At 42.0% G+C, this 20955-nt stretch overlaps 2 protein-coding genes across 2 annotated transcripts in view; one reads left to right on the top strand and one right to left on the bottom strand.

The window, feature by feature from the left end:
- The window catches only part of CRTAP (cartilage associated protein), a 106912-nt gene that overhangs the window by 27955 nt on the left and 58002 nt on the right, over window positions 1–20955 (bottom strand). The window lies entirely within an intron of this gene.
- The window catches only part of GLB1 (galactosidase beta 1), a 43917-nt gene continuing 27482 nt past the window's right edge, over window positions 4521–20955 (top strand). Inside the window, exons 1-3 of the mRNA XM_053467164.1 lie at window positions 4521–4650; window positions 6356–6525; window positions 18399–18549. Of these exons, the coding sequence (XP_053323139.1) occupies window positions 4591–4650; window positions 6356–6525; window positions 18399–18549 (381 nt within the window). The 5' untranslated portion in view covers window positions 4521–4590. The remainder of the gene's footprint in view (window positions 4651–6355; window positions 6526–18398; window positions 18550–20955) is intronic.

Raw genomic sequence — 20955 nt, 5'->3', positions numbered from 1 at the left:
AAATGGTGGGCAACGGCATATCAGGGGTAGAGTTCTCAGAAAAATAGAGGCGTAAATGGTCAGAAACCTCTGAGGAAAGCACCGGATCAGAAAGAATATTTTCATTCAGACGCCACACCCATGGCCGGACAGGGAACGAAGCAAGCTTAATAGTCATAAAAACAGGGGCATGATCACTGAGTACACTAGGGCCAATAGAGGAGGCATGGAGAGCGGGGAGGTGATGATGAGAAAGAAAAAAAGAGTCAATACGGGTATAACGGTCATGAAGGGCAGAGTAAAACGTGTAGTCCCTCGTAGTAGGGTGTTGCGTCCGCCAAACATCTATAAGCTGTGCCCTGTGGAGCAGTCTCTTAACCCGGTTGATTTGAGTATGTGGGATAGAGGAAGTACCAGATGAGTTATCAAGAACCGGGAGGAAAGTCATGTTAAAGTCGCCCCCTAAGATCGTCATGCCCTCTTGGAAATCCATCAATTGTTTCAAAATCATAACCAAAAATGTAGACTGACGACAATTAGGAGCGTAAACATTTGCAAAGGTAACCCTATGGGTACCCAAAAACCCCTTAACAAAAATACACCTGCCTTCGGAGTCCTGCCAGCTGTCCAATTTGCGAAAGGGTAAATGTTTGTGCAAGAGGATAGCCACCCCTTTAGATTTAGAATCCGGGTTACTAGACGTAAAAGAGGTGGTAAAATGTTTATTAGTCAATTTGGGTTCCTTAGTGGCTTTAAAATGTGTTTCTTGAATAAAAGCTATTTTGGATTTGGTGCGGCGAAGTTCAGTAAACAATTTGGATCTCTGTTCGGGTTTATTAAGGCCCCTGATGTTGAGGGAAATTAATGTAATAGGATCAAGAGCCATATGGACGACGTCTGGCAGGACTGCGCGAATACATGAGCAACGTATAAGAATCACCAATAAAAATCAGCAGGAGCAACAGTGTCGGAGCAATAAACAAAACAACAAACAACAAACAAAAACATACTCTTATTAAAGCAACAAGAGCTGGATGCCGTAGCATCAAGGAATGAGCATCATGTCCAAAAGTATGGACATAGACCAAAAGGCAGAGGCCGGCAGGACCCTGCATGGTAAGCTCTGGGGGGGGATCACCAGAACCCATGGTACATACAATCACTGCGGGTAAGGCACCAAAATGAAGAAAAAAAAAGAAATGTGGTGTGATGAAGAACAAGAAAAGAAAATAAAAAATGTGTGAAATCAGGTAAGCACGCGAACCCTGAGTGAGGCCTTCGAGCGTGTAAATGCATGTAAAGGGTGTGTGGACGCAGGACCGTAACAGTCCCAGGCGGAAACATGTAAGTGTGTATGAGTAGACATGGGCCATGTCGTGTAAGTAGCCAGGTATGCAGAAAAGTGTGTCAATAGGTAAAACACCAAACATAAAAAAAAAAAAAAGGAAAAACAATAAAAGACATAGAACTGAGGCATGACGGAGCGGCGTAGCAAACAAACAAATGGGCAATACTTAACGGGCCGCCAAGAAGAACGACATACCACACGGCCCAAGGAGACGAGGAAGACGACCGACAAAGGCGTAAAAAAAAAGGAAAAGAAAAGAAAAACACTCAGTCATTTCCCGAGTCCATCTGGATGTTCCGTCTGCGACGTTGGCGGCGTTGAGGCAGGGACGACCAGCTGGACTTCGGCAAAGGCGCAATGGAAGGCCTGCTCAACGAAGACGACCACTCCGTCAGGTCCAGAGGAGGGAGATCTAGCGAACCTAAGAATCCAGGTAGGTCTTCAGGACGGCGCAAAACCACTGCCTGAGTACCCTTGCGGGCGATCAAGGCGAATGGGAAGCCCCACTGATAGGGAATAGAAGCCTCCCGAAGCATTGAGGTAAGTGGGCGCAGCATTCGTCTCGTCTGAAGCGTGATGGGCGATAAATCCTGGAATATGGAAATGGTGTGCTCTTCATACTGGAGAGGCGCCTTCGCCCTGCATCTTTGGAGAATCAGTTCTTTAGTACGGTATTCGTGAAGGCAACATATGACGTCGCGTGGAGGCTGCGCGTCAGGACCCCTGGGGCGAAGTGCTCTATGAGCGCGATCAAGGGCAATTGGAGAGTCCACCGGCCTATCCAGGAGCTTATTGAAAATCGACGTGAGAGTGGTCACAATGTCCGCCGGCGGGACAGACTCCGGGAGGCCCCGAATACGAAGGTTAGACCTCCGGCCTCTATTATCAAGGTCTTCTACCTGTCGGAGCAGTCGTGAGACTGTATCATGCTGGTGGGAGAGCGTTGCAGAGATGTCGTCCAACGTGGTGTGCACCTTCTCCCGCTCCTCTTCCAAGGCCACCACACGGTCGCCAAGTTGTGAAAGGTTTTCCTTTATGTCATGCAGGTCTTCGCGGACCCCAGAGAGTGCCGAACGAAGCAAGTCCGACATCTCAGCCTTAGTAGGCAAAGCTTTCACCGCTTCTTGCCACGAAGAATGTGCCTGGGAGGGCATCAAAGCGTCAGAGTCGGCCACGGAAGGAGATCCGGAACGAGCGCTTCTCGGACTTGGAGGCGTCGACGCCATCTTGTCAGGTAGGCCCCGGCTTTCCGCATCGGTAAAAGCGTGGAAAAACGACCTAACCGAAGAATTGGAGTGTTTCTCCTTGGCCCCGGAGGGTTTAGGAGTAGTCGTGGTCCTCGAGTGTTTGCCCATGTCTAAGTTGGACACCCTACGAGCGGTGTAAACAAGCGAAAGCCTCGGAGCTCAGCAGCTACACGTGCAGTTCCATCGAGTGCTGGCCACGCCCCCCTAACTTTATTTTTTTAATACTTTTTTTATATTTTTTTTACACATTTTGCTGGTACTGGATGGTTCATCTAGTGACATCACTGCATAATTATTTTTAAATGTTAGCACATTTTTATTTTTTTTTTCCATTTTTTTATTATTTTTTTTTTGAATATTTTACTAATCACATAGTGATTAGAAAGCTGGGCTCCATTGACTTGCATGGTTGAATGCAGTACCTGTATTCAACCAGCAAGTGGAGCCAGTTCTCTAGAGGGTCTGGAGACCATCTAGCAAACTTTTTCTTGTTTGTTTTTTTTACAGAGCGGCGGCCATCTTACTTGATGGCGAAGATCACCGGCAGCTGCGGCTGTGACCGCTCTCCGGAGCGGTCACAGCCCACCTAAAGGTAAGTGTTTGGTGTCGCTGGATGCCTCCTGATCGAGGCATTCCAGCGACACCATTTAAGTTTAGGAGGCGATCGTTGATCGCCTCCTAAACGCTTTTAAAACGGGCGTCTGTTTGGCGGCTGTTGACGCCACGGGGAGGGGCCAGACATGGCCCCTGATGCCGATCTCGGCCTTGCTGAATGCCTCGACATCGAGGCTTTGCAGCAAGGCCGTTTAAGCGAAGAAAGTGATCATTGATCACTTTCTAAGCTTATTTAACTTTTTGACGGTTCAGGACCGTCAAAGGTCATTTAGTGACCTTCTTGTCATGACGGTCCTGAACCGGCAAAGGTCGCGAAGGGGTTAAGGGGTTAAAAAAACTTTTATTTACTACATATTATAAATGTCAGGGCACAACCATTTAGCTCCAAAATGCAAACATGGAGAACTTTAAGTGGGCACATCATGTTTCACACATGTAGTAACTGGGCACAAAAACCAGAACCCTCTATTTCTTCTGTGCCACTCTGTGTATTCATGTGTATTATTTATTTTACAATTAATTCAAATACATTTGGTAAAACAAACACTAGATTCTGGTATATCATACATGCACCTCATTCCCTTCCCTGTTGATTTTCGGGGTTATAACATTTTTTTTGTATACATTGTACAGCCAATACACTGTTTTTGCAGCATGCTTACACTTGTTTGGTAGGCCTCGTATTATACATTTGTATTATTTGAGCCTGTGACTAGCTTAGCACACCAACATTTTTTCTTTTCCCTGTTATAACATGTGCCAGCCTTCTTCTTTTCGATCTGCTTACTGGCGTAGATTGAAAATTCAAAATGCACACCTACAAAGATCCAATGTCAAACAAGCCGTTGCCCATTTCTTCAGTTTATCAATGCATTCGGCCACATGCATGCTAACCACTGAGGTTCTGAATCAGTGCAAGAAGTGGAACTTCAGTTTTATTAACTAAATTTGTCAATTCATGAAAACAATATATTTTAGATCTGAAATTCTAAACTAAGATCCCTAACCTTCAATATTCAAAATATATAAAGACCGATTAAAACCGCTGTACTACTTGATGCAGCATAAACTTTCCATCCCATTCTTTAAGAGGTGTTATTAAGGACGACACCTCTCATCCTTTAAGTGGACAGGTTGTCTGTTAGCAAAAAAGAAACTCATAAACGAGTGGGATTACGTTCTGAAGGTTCAAAAAGACGAAATGAATATTATCGACAACAAAACTCCCACCGATACACGTTGCACAGCTCGCTACAAAGCAAAACGCTCCGAAACTGCAGCAGCAGTCACGTGACCACAGTGACACAGTGAAGTCAGCTGACATTCAAAGTCATAAGACCAGGGAACACGGAAGAGGATCTGGATTTTCTGCATGGTTCCTGTTCGATATCAGATTTAAGAATGCGTCTGTGCTTTAGTGCGCTGATCTCGATGGTGGTCATTACGCATGGACAAAGCTTAGTGAGTAATCTAGAAGTGCTAACACAGTTCAGATCATCACATTCTATGTTATATATAATTATAATATAATATATACACACGCCTTTTTTTTATATGCGTTAACGCAAACTGCTTTCTCGGTTTTTTTTTTCTTTTAAGCATGAATGCATAGAAGATGAATAACTGTAGCTTGTCATATGATTGTCTAAATTGGTGATAACATTTGCCACAGTGAGGATAAAGTTTTTTTGCAAAACTATTAGCGTTATTTGTCATAAATTTAACATATTATTATAACCTTCTAGGCATTGCAAATTGTGCAAAATATGAAACTATCTATATCCATATAACATGCTTAAAAACTGATTTAGTTCTTTGACTGTCAGTACTCACAACACACTGTGGTCTATTCCCTAAAGTACTGGTGCTTCTGAGTAGCAAATATAATTTGCATTATCACTCACAAAAAAACCCACCTCATATGTGGGTGTTCAAGCTGGCAAAATTGAGAGTTCTTCCCCCCACTACATTAAAATATAAAACCTAAATGAAGTTGGGGTCCCCAGGGCAGAAAATTGTCCCTGTTACTCGTGAGGCTTTCAGGAAAGTGTTGTTGCTGCTGATTGCAGAGGAAATCCCACAGTAATCGGCGGTGCCATGGATCTGAGGTCTGAATAAAAGATGACCTTGGTTATAAGACATGGTCAGTTTTTGCAGCAGTGGGTTTTACCTTCTCCCTCCCCCATTACCTGTTAATGAGTACTGTTATTTTTTTTAAATTTACCATGCATTTTACTGCGTGTATATTGGTGCATGTATTCTTTTAGTTACTGGAGTTATGAGAATACTATCACAATTAAATCCCCACCTGGCTGAAACCAGCATACTGCCACTCCCATTGAAGTCAGTAGAAGCTAAACTTCCAATGACATAAGTGGGAGTAGCAGCAGCCGATTGGCTGCTACGCTGTTACTATCGACTGAAATGAGATCTCTTCTTGTTCAAAAAATATCTTGATGAAAGATCTATGATCTCATCAGTGGCAGCTGAGGGTGGTGTTTCATGAGACTGCAGTCGTATTTTCTCCAGTAAGCACCGGATGCCTGCGTTGGTTTGGATGAAGTGAAATGCCGTAAAGTCCATGCAAACAAAAAAGCGTGCGAAAAGGACTGGAGTAGACCTTTAAACAATTACAATTTTTGTAATACATTAGCAATTGCTGACGTACCACTATTTCACAGAAAGCTGATCCTATAGGACTATTGATGTACCTCAGGTTATAACGGTCAAAACAGACCCATACACACTACGTTTCTAGATTGCGTGCCTCTTTGGGCTACTTAGCCTAGTTTAGTTTACACTAAGACCCAGCGATGCTGGATCTTCCTGATAGAATGGCGGCCATACAGTCATCAAACCCCCCCCAGCAGAACATTCTTGGCATTTTGCTTATTTGTATTGTTGAAATAGTCAAAATGTCATATATTCAAATGCATGGACCATTTCATTATACTATTATACCAAAGTTTTTGGTCTTCTGGAATGGCACCTCTTGCTAATTCATGTTTACTTCATTCTACTTTTGTTTTTGTTTGAATAGATTTTGACTGAAATTTACGTAAACTGCATGAAATGTTAAACACAACTGTTTTTTGTATTGGTAAACATGCATGATAAAAATGTCATGAACTGTTCATTTACATTTTTTTCAAAAACTTTTTCACAGGGAACATCTGCAAGAACCTTTGAAATAGACTATGACCACAATTGTTATCGGAAGGATGGACAACCATTCCGCTATATATCAGGGAGCATTCATTATGCCAGAATTCCTCGATTTTATTGGAAAGACCGATTGCTAAAGATGAAGATGGCAGGATTAGATGCCATTTACACGTAAACATTATTAATTTATTTATTAATATTCAACTTGTTCTGTTAACAATATTAAAGTGTCTCCCAATGTAACCCCTTCAGTCTCTTATGGATGTGCATGTACGTCCAGAAAAGGCGTTGCAACATGCTTTTATGGACATATATGTACGTCCAATACAAAATACATCTCCGGTGCATGTAACATCTGGCCCATTCTCATTCTTGTTGTCTTGCATCTTATGCAGTCTCCGAGAACCAATGATCCAGCAGCACCGTCATTGTCATCACAGCGATCCCATGACCTTTACTGCAGATGTTCTGCTTTTCTCCAACATCTTTATGATCTGGAGGAGAGAGACAGAACATTGTGTGTGTTTGTGTGATAGCTGCTAATTTTGTGCCGATTTGCCCTATATAAACCTTTTAAAATTTGAACCCTTCCCTCATCTTTCTGCTAGTTATAAAATATATATACGGTCCTGTGAAAAAGAAAATATACCCTCTTTGAATGCTATGGTTTTACATATCAGGACATAGCAATCATCTGTTCCTTAGCAGGTCTCAAAATTAGGTAAACACAACCTCAGGCCAACAACACATGACATATCACAAAGTGCCATGATTTATTCAACAAAAATAAAGCCAAATTGCAGAAGTCATGTGTGAAAAAAGAAAGTACACCTTATGTTTCAATAGCTTGTAGAACCACCTTTTGCAGCAATAACTTGAATAGCAGGGCAGCATTTTATCTGGGCTGGCGGCGTCAATACACGGGGGGAGCAGCTGGGGCCATTACATAAATCAATACTAAAGCGAGGGGCAGGCTGGGGGCAAAAACACAAGAGGGAGTCGACAAAGCAATGTGGCAAATACTTGTGTGTGTTTGGGTGTCGGGGTCGCAGAGCTTATTCTTGTGTGTGTTTGGGTGTAGGCGTGGCAGAGCCTGTCCTGCAGTGTGCGTTTGGTCATCTGTTGCCTAGGACTTAACTTACTGTAGGAATAAATTTAACTATTTAATTTTTAATTATCCAGAGGTAAAACACCCCCTGAATTTGTAGTGTGGACAAACCTTTCTAGGCCCAGAAATCAGTGAGGCAAAACAAAGGTTACTCTCTTTCAGTAAGCAGATCTTATCACAAAGGTATAGTCGCAGAAGCTTGGATGATGATTGGGATCTTCAGAGTCTGCGAAACCCAATTTAATTTAATTTCATGATGGTCTACAGGGGACAGTTCCCTTTGGTTTTACAGGCCTTTTTCTTTAAGGGAGAACCTTTTACATACACACTTGGAGAACTGGAACTTTTTCATCGAAAAGTTTTTGCATTATGTTTAATCTCCTTAACTTATTTGGGCTTTTTAACACTTGGTTTCTGGAATTTTAATACAAATAACATGATAAAAAAAAAAAAAAAGTAGTGTGACCCGGGTATGTATGAGGGGTGCGTGTGGGTACAAGAGCTCGCCCACAAGACAAAATATATGGGGCTGGTGTCCAAATGCTTCCAATGCTGCTTTTCATTCCCAGTCCGGCTCTACCAACCCTGTATCAAAAGAAACAAAATCCGAGATATACTGAAATAGTGATACCATAGAGGAACATTAAAAAAGAACAATTAGGAGGGGAATACCCCTCTAGGCAAAAGAAAAAGAGATCTGAAAATGCAAAACGGGGTGTAAAAAAATATCTGTTTCATGTAAATTCACTCTCAAGGATCACAGCATAATAAACAAAACAAAAAAAATAGGAATGATCAGCCAATCAACACACAGGGTTAAATATCTCAGTAGCATAGTAACAGAGGTGGGGTCCATTACTGATTGTGTTTTATACATTTTAGTGTGTAAGATTAGTTTGGCGGGTGGCTATAGTGAATAGGGTAGGTTAGGGAATTAATTTTTTTATTTTTATGAAAACTGAGTGCCTCTACTCCATTTTGACCAAGATGACTGATTAAGCCACTCTGATACTGACCCAATATGTGAGTGTCTATTGTCATTTCAGATATTGTCCCAAGGGCTTCCACCCCTTTTTTATATAAGCCCAGCATTTCATTTTTTATTAAGTTGCCATGTGCCACTGTGAGGAAAAAACATAAACATTTCCACAGAACAGTTGGCCCACCCCAAGCAGAAGCACGGAACTACTGGTGTTTTGCACGATATTTGTTGGCGCTCCGGTACACAGACTAGAAAGAAGTGTATGATCTATCCACTATACACAATGAATGAGTGGTGCCTGTCAGTGTCATGGAAGAAGGTGATGCATAGGTCGTAAAGACTCTGTGCATTATTTAATACAATAAAAACATTGGGGTGTAGCCCTTTCTGACCAGTGTGTACAGCTGCACCTGGTTTTGTGCAAGACCCTGATACAAGAAGCCTCAAAAAGGATGCAAAAAGGGTATTTGGAAGAACTCAAGGCATGTTCAGTTAAGGCGAACCACAATGGGGAAAAGGCAGGATTTTCAGTTGGCACAAATCTGTATGTGTTTGCCCTGCAAATTCCAACAAAAACATATAAACCCCCCCCAAAAAACAATGTATGTGATATTTCCTTAATCTGGAGATGCAGGTGAACCTTTTTGGCAACGCAGAAATGTTGCACAAAACATTCTAAGCAACACAGAAGTGTTGAGAGAAAGAAAAAAAAAAAGCTCAGGAAGCAATTGATGGCCAAATTGCTTCATGAAAAGCGGCCAGATATTCCTGATGTAGTACTTTTGTCTGCTTTACAAAAATAAATACTTGATCTCGTGGTGGACTGCTAAGCTGCTTCACAGATGGCATAGGCCTAGCAAAGCACTATGACTCCATATACTGCCATGCTTGTACTCTGTAATGTCTACAAAAACCTATGCACATTTCTGTACTTAGGACCTGCAGCTAAACATTTTGGACTGATTTTTTTTCTGCCATAAGGCATCGTCTGTGCAAAAAATTCTAAGCCAAAAAAAAGTTAGGTGCACAAACTGGAACATCCCACAGGATTCGGTTTGACCCGGAGATTGCCAGGTGACGCACCGCTTTTCTGGTTCTCCCGGTCAAGACCCGAATCCCCCGGGTCGCAAGAGCGGGGTCTTGACGCATGTTGCTGCAGTCAACCCCTTCACAACAATGGATATTTTATACCATAAGGACACCAACTTGTATGTTTAAGGACTGGGTTGTTTTTTATTTTTTGTACCCTTCATGACCATGGCTGTTTTTTAACACTTTTGAAGTGCTAGTGTTTAGCTGTAATTTTCTTCTCTCTCATTTACTGTACCCCAGGGCTTGACAAATTTGTTTTAAATCTAGGAGCCAGCTAAAAAAGTTAGGAGCCAGGACATTTTTTGCCCAGCACTCACACTTTGCCCCAGCACTCAGTCCCACACTTTGCCCCAGCACTTATAGGGAAAAGAATACCATCCCCACTGTGAAGCATGGTGGTGGCTCACTGATATATTGGGGGAAATCTTGTGAAAATTGATAGCCAGGTGAATGCAGCATATCAGAAAATAGTGGCAATTTGCGTTCTTCCTCTTTAAAGCTGCGCATGGGACACTCTTGGGCTTTCCAGCACGACAGCTGGGGCAGTTGTGGTTAATGGTGTGTTTAGGGTGAATTTGGGGCAGTTGTGGTTAATGGTGTGTTTAGGGTTAATTTAGGGACGGTTGTGGTTGATGGGGTCCTTCGGGTTAATTTAGGGGATGCTGTGGTTGATGGGGTCTTTAGGGTTAATTTAGGGGATGCAGTGGTTAATGGGGTGTTTAGGGTTAATTCAGGGGCAGTTATGATTGATGGGGTATTTAGGGGTAGTTATGGTTAATGGGGTGTTTAGGGTTAGTTTAATGATGAGGACTGAGGGTTAATTTAATTAATTTAATAAAGTTAACTTAAAGTGCAGTTAAAGATAAAGGGGGACAAACTAAGGGGAATCTATATTCTGGGGGCAGTGAAGGTTAACCCAGTACTTATTTAGGTGTCAGTGTGATGCGCACGGGTCTGTGACTCTATGAGGGGACTATGAGATATCTGGGGGGTATAAGGCATATCTGGGGAGGACGGAGTGACGTATCTGGGGGTATAAGGCATATAGGGTATATAAGGCATATGTGGGGAGGGCAGCGTGGCATGTCTGGGGAGGACGGAGTGGTGTATCAGGGTGTATAAGGCATATCTGGGGCCACAGTGGCATATCTGGGGGTAGAGTGGCATATGTGGGGAGGGCAGCATGGCATGTCTGGGGAGGATGGAGTGGTGTATCAGGTGGTATAAGGCATATTAGGGGCATGTCTGGGAGGCAGCGTGGCGTGACATGTCTCGGAGGCAGCGTGGCAAGCTCAAATGTGCATAAAATGGGGGGGACGGGTTGGGAAATAAAGACAAGAAATGCATTTTATCAAAGTTTTTTTTATTCTGCTGTTTGTATTTAACATAATTTGTTTATTAAATTATTTTAAATAAATGAAAAATTTACATTTTTTTTATCCGATTAATCGAAAAAATAATCGGCCAACTAATCGATTATGAAAATAATCGTTAGTTGCAGCCCTAATTGATACTAAAGGGGGAAATACACAGTATTCAGAACTAAGGATATGCTATGCAGACTTTTGAACAAGGCCATTTAATTTTTTTAATTGTTGTTGCCATGTTTTGTTTTATGTAGGGCTGAAACAACTAATCGATAATGAAAATTCTTGTCAATGATTAGTCGAATCGATTTTTATCGATTATAAAAAGAGGTTTTTTTCAGAGCAAATGCTCTGAAAAACTCCTCTCCTTATATAATCTGACCTCAAACAGAGATCGGATTATAACACTAGAATCCAGATCCCCCGCAATGCTGCAGGGGACCTGGATTCCCCTCACTGTCGGCCGGTCTCTCACTTCCGTCTCTCTCCCCCCTCCCATACACCCCTCTGACTCTTCCCCCCTCCCATACACTGCTCTGCCTCTCTCCCGACTCCATTGCTGACAGGCACTTTCACTGCAGCTTCATAGAAGCCTCAGCGTAAGTGAAGGTGAGTAACGGAGGCTGTCTGTGCGCAGACCCCCACCGGCTGACAGAGAATCGAGGTCTGAGTCACACCACACAAAAACAAAAGTTTTAGATTTTAGAAAAGCTGACTTTTCTAAAATGAGAAAATGTATAGAGGAGTCATTATCAGACTGGGGCAATTTAAATGGTGTTCAGGAGAAATGGGATTTTGTAAAAGCTGTTTTATTGAAGATAACAGAAAATTGTATTAGGTTGGTCAGTAAGAGTAAAAAATTAAGGAAACCGCTGTGGTACTCTGCAGAAGTGGCCAAAATCGTGAAAGACAAGAAGTTAGCCTTTAGTAGATACAAAAATACCCAAAGCGAGGAAGATAGACAGATCTATAAAATTAGGCAGAAAGAGGCAAAGAAAGTTATAAAAACTGCCAAATCACAGGCAGAAGAGCGAATTGCCCTATCAGTAAAAAATGGAGATAAAACATTTTTTAGATATATAAATGAGAAAAGGAAAGTTAAACAAGGATTAGTTAGACTAAAAACAAAAGGAATATATGTAGAAGAGGATAAAGGTTTAGCTGACTGTCTCAATGAATATTTCTGTTCAGTTTTTACAGATGAGAATTATGGAATGGGACCTCAGTTGGGAAAAAAGACTGAATCATTTGAAATATGTGAGTTTATCGAGGCGGAGGTTTTACTTCAGTTGTCTAAGGTAAAGACAAATAAGTCGATGGGGCCTGATGGGATACACCCCAAGTTATTAAAAGAGCTTGGGGGTGTACTAGCAAAACCGTTAACTGATATATTTAACGAATCATTGGTAACGGGAGTTGTCCCTGGGGATTGGAAAGTAGCGAATGTTGTGCCTATACACAAAAAAGGCAGTAGGGAGGAGTCGGGCAACTACAGGCCAGTTAGTCTTACATCTGTAGTGGGAAAATTAATGGAAACAATGTTAAAGGAAAGGATTGTTGAACATCTGAAGTCACATGGCTTTCAAGATCAAAAACAACATGGGTTTTCCTCAGGAAGATCTTGCCAAACAAATCTTATTGATTTTTTTGATTGGGTGACTAAAGTAATTGATCAAGGTGGTGCAGTAGACATTGCGTATCTGGATTTCAGTAAGGCCTTTGACTCTGTCCCACATAGAAGACTTATAAATAAACTGCAATCTCTGGGTTTAGATCCCAATGTTGTTGAATGGATTAAGGAGTGGCTGAGTGACAGAAAACAGAGGGTTGTAGTCAATGGCGTATATTCAGAACAAGGTCTTGTTACCAGTGGGATACCTCAGGGATCTGTACTTGGACCCATTCTCTTTAATATTTTCATTAGTGATATTGCAGATGGTGTTGATGGAAAGGTATGTTTATTTGCCGACGACACAAAAATTTGCAACAGGGTTGATGTTCCTGGAGGAAGAAGCCAAATGGCAAACGATCTAGGTAAGCTGGAAAAATGGTCAGAGCTGTGGCAATTGGCATTTAACGTGGATAAATGCAAAGTAATGCACCTGGGGCATAAAAACCCAAGGGCAGAGTATAGACTATTTGGTACTGTCCTAACCTCAACGTGTGAGGAAAGGGATTTAGGGGTAATTATTTCTGAGGATTTAAAGGTAGGTAGACAATGCAGTAGAGCAGCAGGTAATGCTAGCAGAATGCTTGGTTGTATAGCGAGAGGTATTAGCAGTAGGAAGAGGGAAGTGCTCATGCCGCTGTACAGAGCACTGGTGAGACCTCACTTGGAGTATTGTGTACAGTACTGGAGACCATATCTCCAGAAGGATATAGATATGTTGGAGAAAGTGCAGAGAAGGGCTACTAAAATGGTTTATGGATTACAAAATAAACCTTACCAGGACAGGTTAAAGGATCTTAACCTATATAGCCTGGAAAAAAGACGGGACAGGGGGGATATGATAGAAACATTTAAATACTTAAAGGGAATCAACAAAGTAAAGGAAGAAAGTTTATTTAAAAGAAGAAATAAAACCGCAACAAGAGGACACAAGCATAAACTAGAGGGGCAAAGGTTTAATGGTAACATCAGAAAATATTACTTTACGGAAAGGGTAGTGGACGCATGGAATAGCCTCCCAGTGGAAGTGGTAGATGTTAATACAGTAAAGTCATTTAAGCAAGCATGGGATAGGCATAATGCCAAGCTAGATATAGGATAAGGGCAAGTACTAAAGGAGAGTACTCAGAGGTTGGGCAGACTGGATGGGCCTTCTGGCTCTTATCTGCCGTCACTTTCTATGTTTCTATGTTTCCTGCAGAGGATCATCCTCTCTGTCAGCCGGTAGGGGTCTGCATCACACAGACAGCCTCAGTTACTGCCCTTCACTTACGCTGAGGCTTCTATGAAGCTGCAGTGAAAGTGCCTGTCACAACGGAGTCGGGAGAGAGGCAGAGCGGTGTATGGGAGGGGGGAGGAGTCAGAGGGCTGTATGGGAGCCACCCTCCCATACACCACTCTGGCTCCTCCCCCTCCCATACGCCACTCTGCCTCTCTACCCGGCTCCCTGGTGTCTTCTGAACCTCTGTTGCTGACAGGAGGCAGAGTGGAGTATGGGAGGGGGGAGGAGGCATAGTGGAGTATGGGGGGGGCTGAGGCAGAGTGGTGTATGGGAGGGGGGAGGAGGCAAAGTGGTGTATGGGAGGGGGAGGAGGCAAAGTGGTGTATGGGAGGGGGGAGGAGGCAAAGTGGTGTATGGGAGGGGGGAGGAGACAAAGTGGAGTATGGGAGGGGAGGAGGCAAAGTGGTGTATGGGAGGGGGAGGAGGCAGAGTGGTGTATGGGAGGGGGAGGAGACAAAGTGGAGTATGGGAGGGGGAGGAGGAAAAGTGGTGTATGGGAGGGGGAGGAGGCAGAGTGGTGTATGGGAGGGGGGAGGAGGCAGAGTGGAGTATGGGAGAGGGAGGAGCCAAAGTGGTGTATGGGAGGGGGAGGAGGCAGAGTGGTGTATGGGAGGGGGGAGGAGGCAGAGTGGAGTATGGGAGGGGAGGAGCCAGAGTGGAGTATGGGAGGGGAGGAGTTAGATTGGTGTATGGGAGGGGGAGGGGGAGGAGCCAGAGTGGTGTATGGGTGAGTTATAGTGGTGTATGGGGGGTATTATGAATTTCAGGGCATATAGGGGGTATAAGGCATATCGATATTAGGCATATCAGGGGGGCATAAAACATATCTGGGGGTAAAAGGCATATCGGGGGCACAGTGGCATATCAGGGGGCACAGTGGAATCTGGCATATAGGAGGTTTGGGGCAGAGTGGCAAGCTGGGGGTCAGATGTGCATAACTGGGGGCAGTTTGGTAAATAAAAGAAAATATAAACAAGGCTTTTTTCTCATAGTTTTTATTAAATATGAAAAATATATTATTAATATTTACTAATAACTTTGTATTAAAACCTAGTTTGAGAAACACAGTGTTTGGGTTCTTGTAGCTTTTATTATTATGTCAGTAAAATAAGAAGGTGAATAGAGAGAGGCCATTACAATAAAGAGATGAAAGTGTAAATTACGCGAAGCCGGAAAACTGTTACAGATAGAAATGCCTGATCGCGTGATCGGGCTTTCCCTTCCAGGTCACGTCACTACTGACGTCACCTGGAAGTTCACGGAAGGATCGGGTAGCCCAGCAGGGTCTGTCTAGACCCTGCTGGGCTACCCGATCACTCCGATGAGGTACCTGTAACAGTTACCGGCACGAATGCCGGTAAACTGTTACAGTTGGAAATGCGCTGTCTGGCTTTCCCTTCCGGGAAAGTTCACAGGAGGACAGGGCATCCCTGCAGGGTTTGTCTAGACCCTGCTGGGCTACCCGATCGCTCCGATGAGGGAGCTGTAACCGTTACCGGCACGAATGCCGGTAAACTGTTACAGATCTATGACCGATCGTGCGATGAAAAGAGGGGGGTTGGATCTAACTGATCAGAGCTTACAGGTAGTAGCGTACCTAAAAGGGGGCCAAGGGGGGTGGTCCGTGACGGCCGCCTAACGCAGGCCTACAGCTCACTTCTGTGGCGCCCGCATACTGTGAGGGAACTCTTTCCCTGCCCAGGTTCCCCCCGGGGCGGGGAAAACGTTTCCTCATACAGTGTGCGGGAGCCACAGCAGTGAGTTGCAGGCCCGTGTTAGGCGGCCGTCACGGACCGCCCCCCTTTTAGGTACGCTACTGCCTGTAAGCTCTGATCGGTTAGATCCAGTCCCCCTCATGCACTCGGGCTTCTCCGTCTAATCTAACACATTCTGTCTTTTCATTGTGTATTGTAGAAAGAAAATATATGCCCTTTTTATTGGTATACACTTGTTGTGTCAAGCTCTTGCTTAGGATACACCAGTTGTTGGGGGTAATTCTCCTTTTTTTTGTGCCACAGGCTGGAATAGTTGTCTAGCCAGAGGTAGTGTGCCAAAATAGTCTGAGCAGCCAGGAGAGTTAATCATTCCACTCATATTTCCCAAAGCACAGCATATACCACGTACTTTTCTCACATGGTTTGTAATACAGTTGTGATTAAAAGTTTGCATATCTTGGAGAATTGGTAATATATGTACCAGTTTTAAAGAAAATATGAGTGAGCAGGTAAAACATTTATTTTATTTCTTACGGGATTCATAGTCCACTGTGGGTTGAAAATCTATTCCAACATTTCACAATTTCTGCCAGGGTATTCAAATTTTCCAGCACAACTGTATTTAACAGCATACCTTGATTGCTTAAGGGGGAATATCTTATCTGAACAGAACTCTGATGTAGAAAAGCAAAAGTGACTCATCAATGCAGACATTCTGATCTGGAGTGTAAATACTGCTTTAAAGAATGAGCCTTATACTATTAAATATTGGGTCATCTGGAGGGAGATGTCCCTGACATGAAGAAATCTGAGCAGGTCCTCCTATCTGGTCCATAGAAAGCTTAAAGGATTGATAGCAAATTATTTTTAATAAAAATGTGTAGTGAGAGAGCCATTTTTATACTAATTGAACAGTGTGTTCTATGTCAACCCACACTAGATGGCAGCAGAGACTGAGTTGAAGAGTACACTGTTGCCATGAGTGCCCCTATTGTATTCCTCATATATTTTCAATATCTGATGTTAGATTATACCAAAGAGTCCTCCTCTAGTAGTTGATCCTCTTCCTTTTGAAATGTTTTTGGAATTTTAAAACGTGGTCATGTATCCAGATAAAATTAAATCGGTTTGTGTTGCTGGTGTACATACGCTATTTGTTTTGCCTGAACATGTATAATAATTCATTTTTGCTTGTTGGAAATAGTTAATTTTATGACACTTAATTCTTTGCATGAAAGTAGTGATTAACAACTTTGTGTAGAATCCCCCATATACATTTCTGTCTTTCCCCGGTCTCCCAGTTAAATGACATGCAAGAGATATGTTCCACTGAACACATCTCTGAGCATAGTATATATCCCCTTCCAGTCAGCTCCAGGGCTGACTCGGGTAACTCTGTGGGTAGGGGTCTGTGAAAACCCCCATTCACTTGTGTGGAATCCACTACCATTAATTTCAATGGGAGCACTTTCCTGCCACAGTTTGGATTCTTCACACAGCCAATCATTGGTAAGAAATGTTGGACCATGGAGAACAAGGACAGTTGCTACAACAGAACTGCCTCTTTTGTGTCAGGTAAGTATTTTAATATTTAGTTTTTTGTTTTGAAATAAAGCATTTGAAAATACTCAGATTACTCTAATTTCATTCATTTATAGTTGGGGTGTCGGGGACAGTAAACCATCACGTTTTAAAGTCTTGATAACTTACCATGTTTTTAGTTGGCAATTAATACAGTAGTTATATATTCAGTGAATAAATGTTGTCTCTTAACCACAATATTCTGGGTAGTATTTGGCATTACTGAAAGAAACCCTAGAAACAGGCAATGTAAAACCCTACACATCAGGAAGGAAACCCTGTACTCAGCATGGGGATTTGGTTGTTTACCGAGCTTCTATGGTCAGCATAGAACTGACTTATTTTAAGACTGCACTGACATTTTGTTTAGATGTTTATTTAGGAGCATTTATAATGTGCTGTATCACTCTATTTATAGTTTGACCTACTTTAGCAGCTAGCTGTTCCTTATTACTTCTGCTTTTTAGTACCTTGTGCTCTCGCTGTTTTTTTAGGCCCATGTCTAACCACATTTACATAGTATGTTAAAAACAGTGGGTTTTGCTTTGTTGTAAAGGAAATAACGAGCGGAAATGTTAAGTTGTTGTGTCAAGCTACAGCTAAACTTTTTTATTTTTTCCTTTTAACTATGTTTATTAAATTTGAAAAGAGAATCTCATCCTTCTAATTTGAGCCCCTACATATAGGTTTTTTTTAGATATTTCCAGAGAGTGACGTATCTAAGTGATATGTCATATTGTGGACCTACCTACTATTGGAACAATGCCTGAAAATATCCACTTATTCTACTGTCTTTGCAGTAATAAAGCTATATTACAAAGTTCCCCTTGCGAAAAATTACTGCAGTTTTTCTGAAGTAATACTGCAGTTTTTTGGACATGACAAAACTGCAATACTGCACTTTTACTGCAGTATTACTGCACTTTTACTGCAGTATTACTGCACATTTACTGCAGTTTTACTGCATTTGTACTTCACTGTACTGCACTTTTACTGCAGTTATTTTTGTACGGAAGTACAAATGCAGTAACACTGCAGTACAGTGAAGTACAAATGCAGTAAGTGTGCAGTAATACTGCAGTAAAAGTGCAGTATTGCAGTTTTTTCATGTCCAAAAAACTGCAGTGTTACTTCAGAAAAACTGCAGTAATTTTTTCATAAGGGTCATGTAGTATTGTTACGGTATTTTGTAATTCAATATTACTGTGTTATAGCTTTTTTTTTTTTTTTCTTCCTATGTTTGCACAGGTACGTACCCTGGAACTTTCATGAGCCAAAACCAGGAATTTATGAGTTTTCTGGAGATCATGATATTGTGTCTTTCTTGCAACTTGCCAATGAAATTGGATTGCTGGTTATTCTGAGAGCAGGACCTTATATCTGTGGAGAGTGGGACATGGTAATATGCAATGTATAATTTGTGACCTGTAATTATATTTTTTTATTTGACGGTTTGATATAGCATTGCTTCTGAATACGCTTTTTTGTTTCATCCTAGTTTTGCTAGTAGACTAGAAAGACTATATATTACCATTTATCTAATATTACTGAATTAGACTGGTGCATTGATGTTTCATTCTGTATAATATTTTAAGATAAACTCAAAATGTGGGTTGAATATTTTATGTAAGCTAGAGCTGCAACTAACGATTATTTTCATAATCGATTAGTTGGCCGATTTTTTTTTTTCCGATTAATCAGATAATCAATATGCTAATTTTTCGTTTATTTAAAATAAAAATGTATAATTTACATTAAGATGTGTCATTAACACTTATCTCTTTATCACAATGGCATTTCTCTATCGGCCTTCTTATTTTACTGACCTAATTAAAGCTAAATTTTAAAGGTACAAGAACCCAAAACACATTATTTCTCAAACTAAGTTTTAATACCAAAAAAAGTTTTACACTTTGCCCTGCCCCCGGCACCCACACTCTGCCCCGCACTCCCTCTCCCACACGGCCCGGCACTCCCACTCTGCACTCCCACTCTGCCCTGCACCCACACTCCCACTCTGCCCTGCACCCACACTCTCACTTTGCCTTGCACATAGACACTTGCACATACAGACTCGCTTACCTCAGCTATGGATTTGTTCCAACCTTCAAGTAGTTTAAAACTTTATACAGCAGACCAACACCATTTCTTAATTCAAGCGTGTCACATCCGGTGCTCAGTGAGGTCACGTAGCTCATTCAAGGCAGAGACTGCAGAGCGCATAGCAGAAGCGGAGAAACGATCGCGGAGCATGTAAAGCGAGCCGAGTGCTGCAACAACGAATCGATCACTCGATTAATCGATAACGAAAATCGTTTTGGACTTACAATTAATTTTTATTTTAACAAAATCATATAGCATGAAACTTCAATGTACCTTTTTGTAGTTCATTAATATAAGAGAAATGTTACTTTTACAAATCCCTGCATTGTATTGTAAAATCTTGTAACAAACATTAAAGATAGTTTATGTGCAAGTGCAAACAAGTAGAATAATATATAACTGGAAACCCTAGAAAGCATTTCCTTGGCTCCCTAGCATCCAATCACTCCCTCCGCTACCCCACCAAAAAGAAAATGGCCACACTGACTGTCCTTTCCCCTGCAATAATCCCAGTCCCTTTGTCCCTCATTCACTACGCCATACTTCTCCTTTCCCTCCTCCCTGTGAACTATAGATCAACACATATAAACAGCACTTGCATGACAAATCATTCAAGCAATTCATCCACACTAATTCATTCATTCTCGTACCCATTCACACTATGTACCCCCTTATCACTATCTATCCCCTCTCCCCCTTTCTCACTATCTATCCCCTCTGCCCCTTCTCACTATGTACCCCCTCTGCCCCTTCTCACTATGTACCCCCAGCTGAGCTGAGCTGAAGGATGTTAAATAAAGTTAAAAAAAGTCCCAGGCCGGCGCCCCTGCTGCCATGGCACCCTGTGCGGCCGCACAGGTCGCATACCCCTAAGGCCGGCCCTGATCATCTCTTTAGATACATAAATATTTGTATAATGATTAGCAGAGTTGCTTGGATTTAATTCATATAACCTCTTCACAAACCACTAGTTTATTAACCCCTTCAGGCCTGAGAAATTTCATAACCATAGGACCAAAATATTGTCTGTCATTTTTACCATATGTTTGCTAAACCATGATTCCCCTTTTCCACATTAAATGAACCCACACAAATTATACATCAGAGAAGTGCCTCCTTTTTAAAATCATACAACTATGCAAAGCATAATAAATATTAATGAGAAAAACATAGTTAAAAGAAACAGATTTTTTTCTTCTATACTGTAAGCGTCACAGCTGAATAACTAAACTTTATGTTCAACAACATCCCCTGATTAGTTATACCCCACATACATATTTTTTATGTTCCAGAGGGCCACATCTGTGCTTTACATATTACCTCATATTACATATTTAATGCTATTGGCTTAAGGGGTTTGGATGTAGTAATTCTGTGTATGTGTGCGTGTGTGTATGTATTAGGGCTGCAACAACTAATCGATAAAATCGATGATAATCGATAATGAAATTCGTTGGCAACGAATTTCATTATCGATTAGTTGAATCGATTTTTATCGATTATAAAATGAGGGTTTTTTCAGAGCATATGCTCTGAAAAATACCCCTCGTGTTATAATCCGTTTAGTCTGACTCACAGGAGTCACAGCAGCGGTTGCTACTTACAGTTCCTCCCTGCAGTCACTGCCGATTGTCCCGCCCACTTCCTTTTTCCAGTCCCTCCCTGCAATCACTGCTGGAGAAAGAAAGGGGCGGAGCCAAAC

This window comes from Spea bombifrons, chromosome 5, assembly GCF_027358695.1.
Source record: "Spea bombifrons isolate aSpeBom1 chromosome 5, aSpeBom1.2.pri, whole genome shotgun sequence".
Taxonomy (NCBI): Eukaryota; Metazoa; Chordata; class Amphibia; order Anura; family Pelobatidae; genus Spea; species Spea bombifrons.
This window is presented reverse-complemented; position numbering and strand designations above follow the sequence as displayed.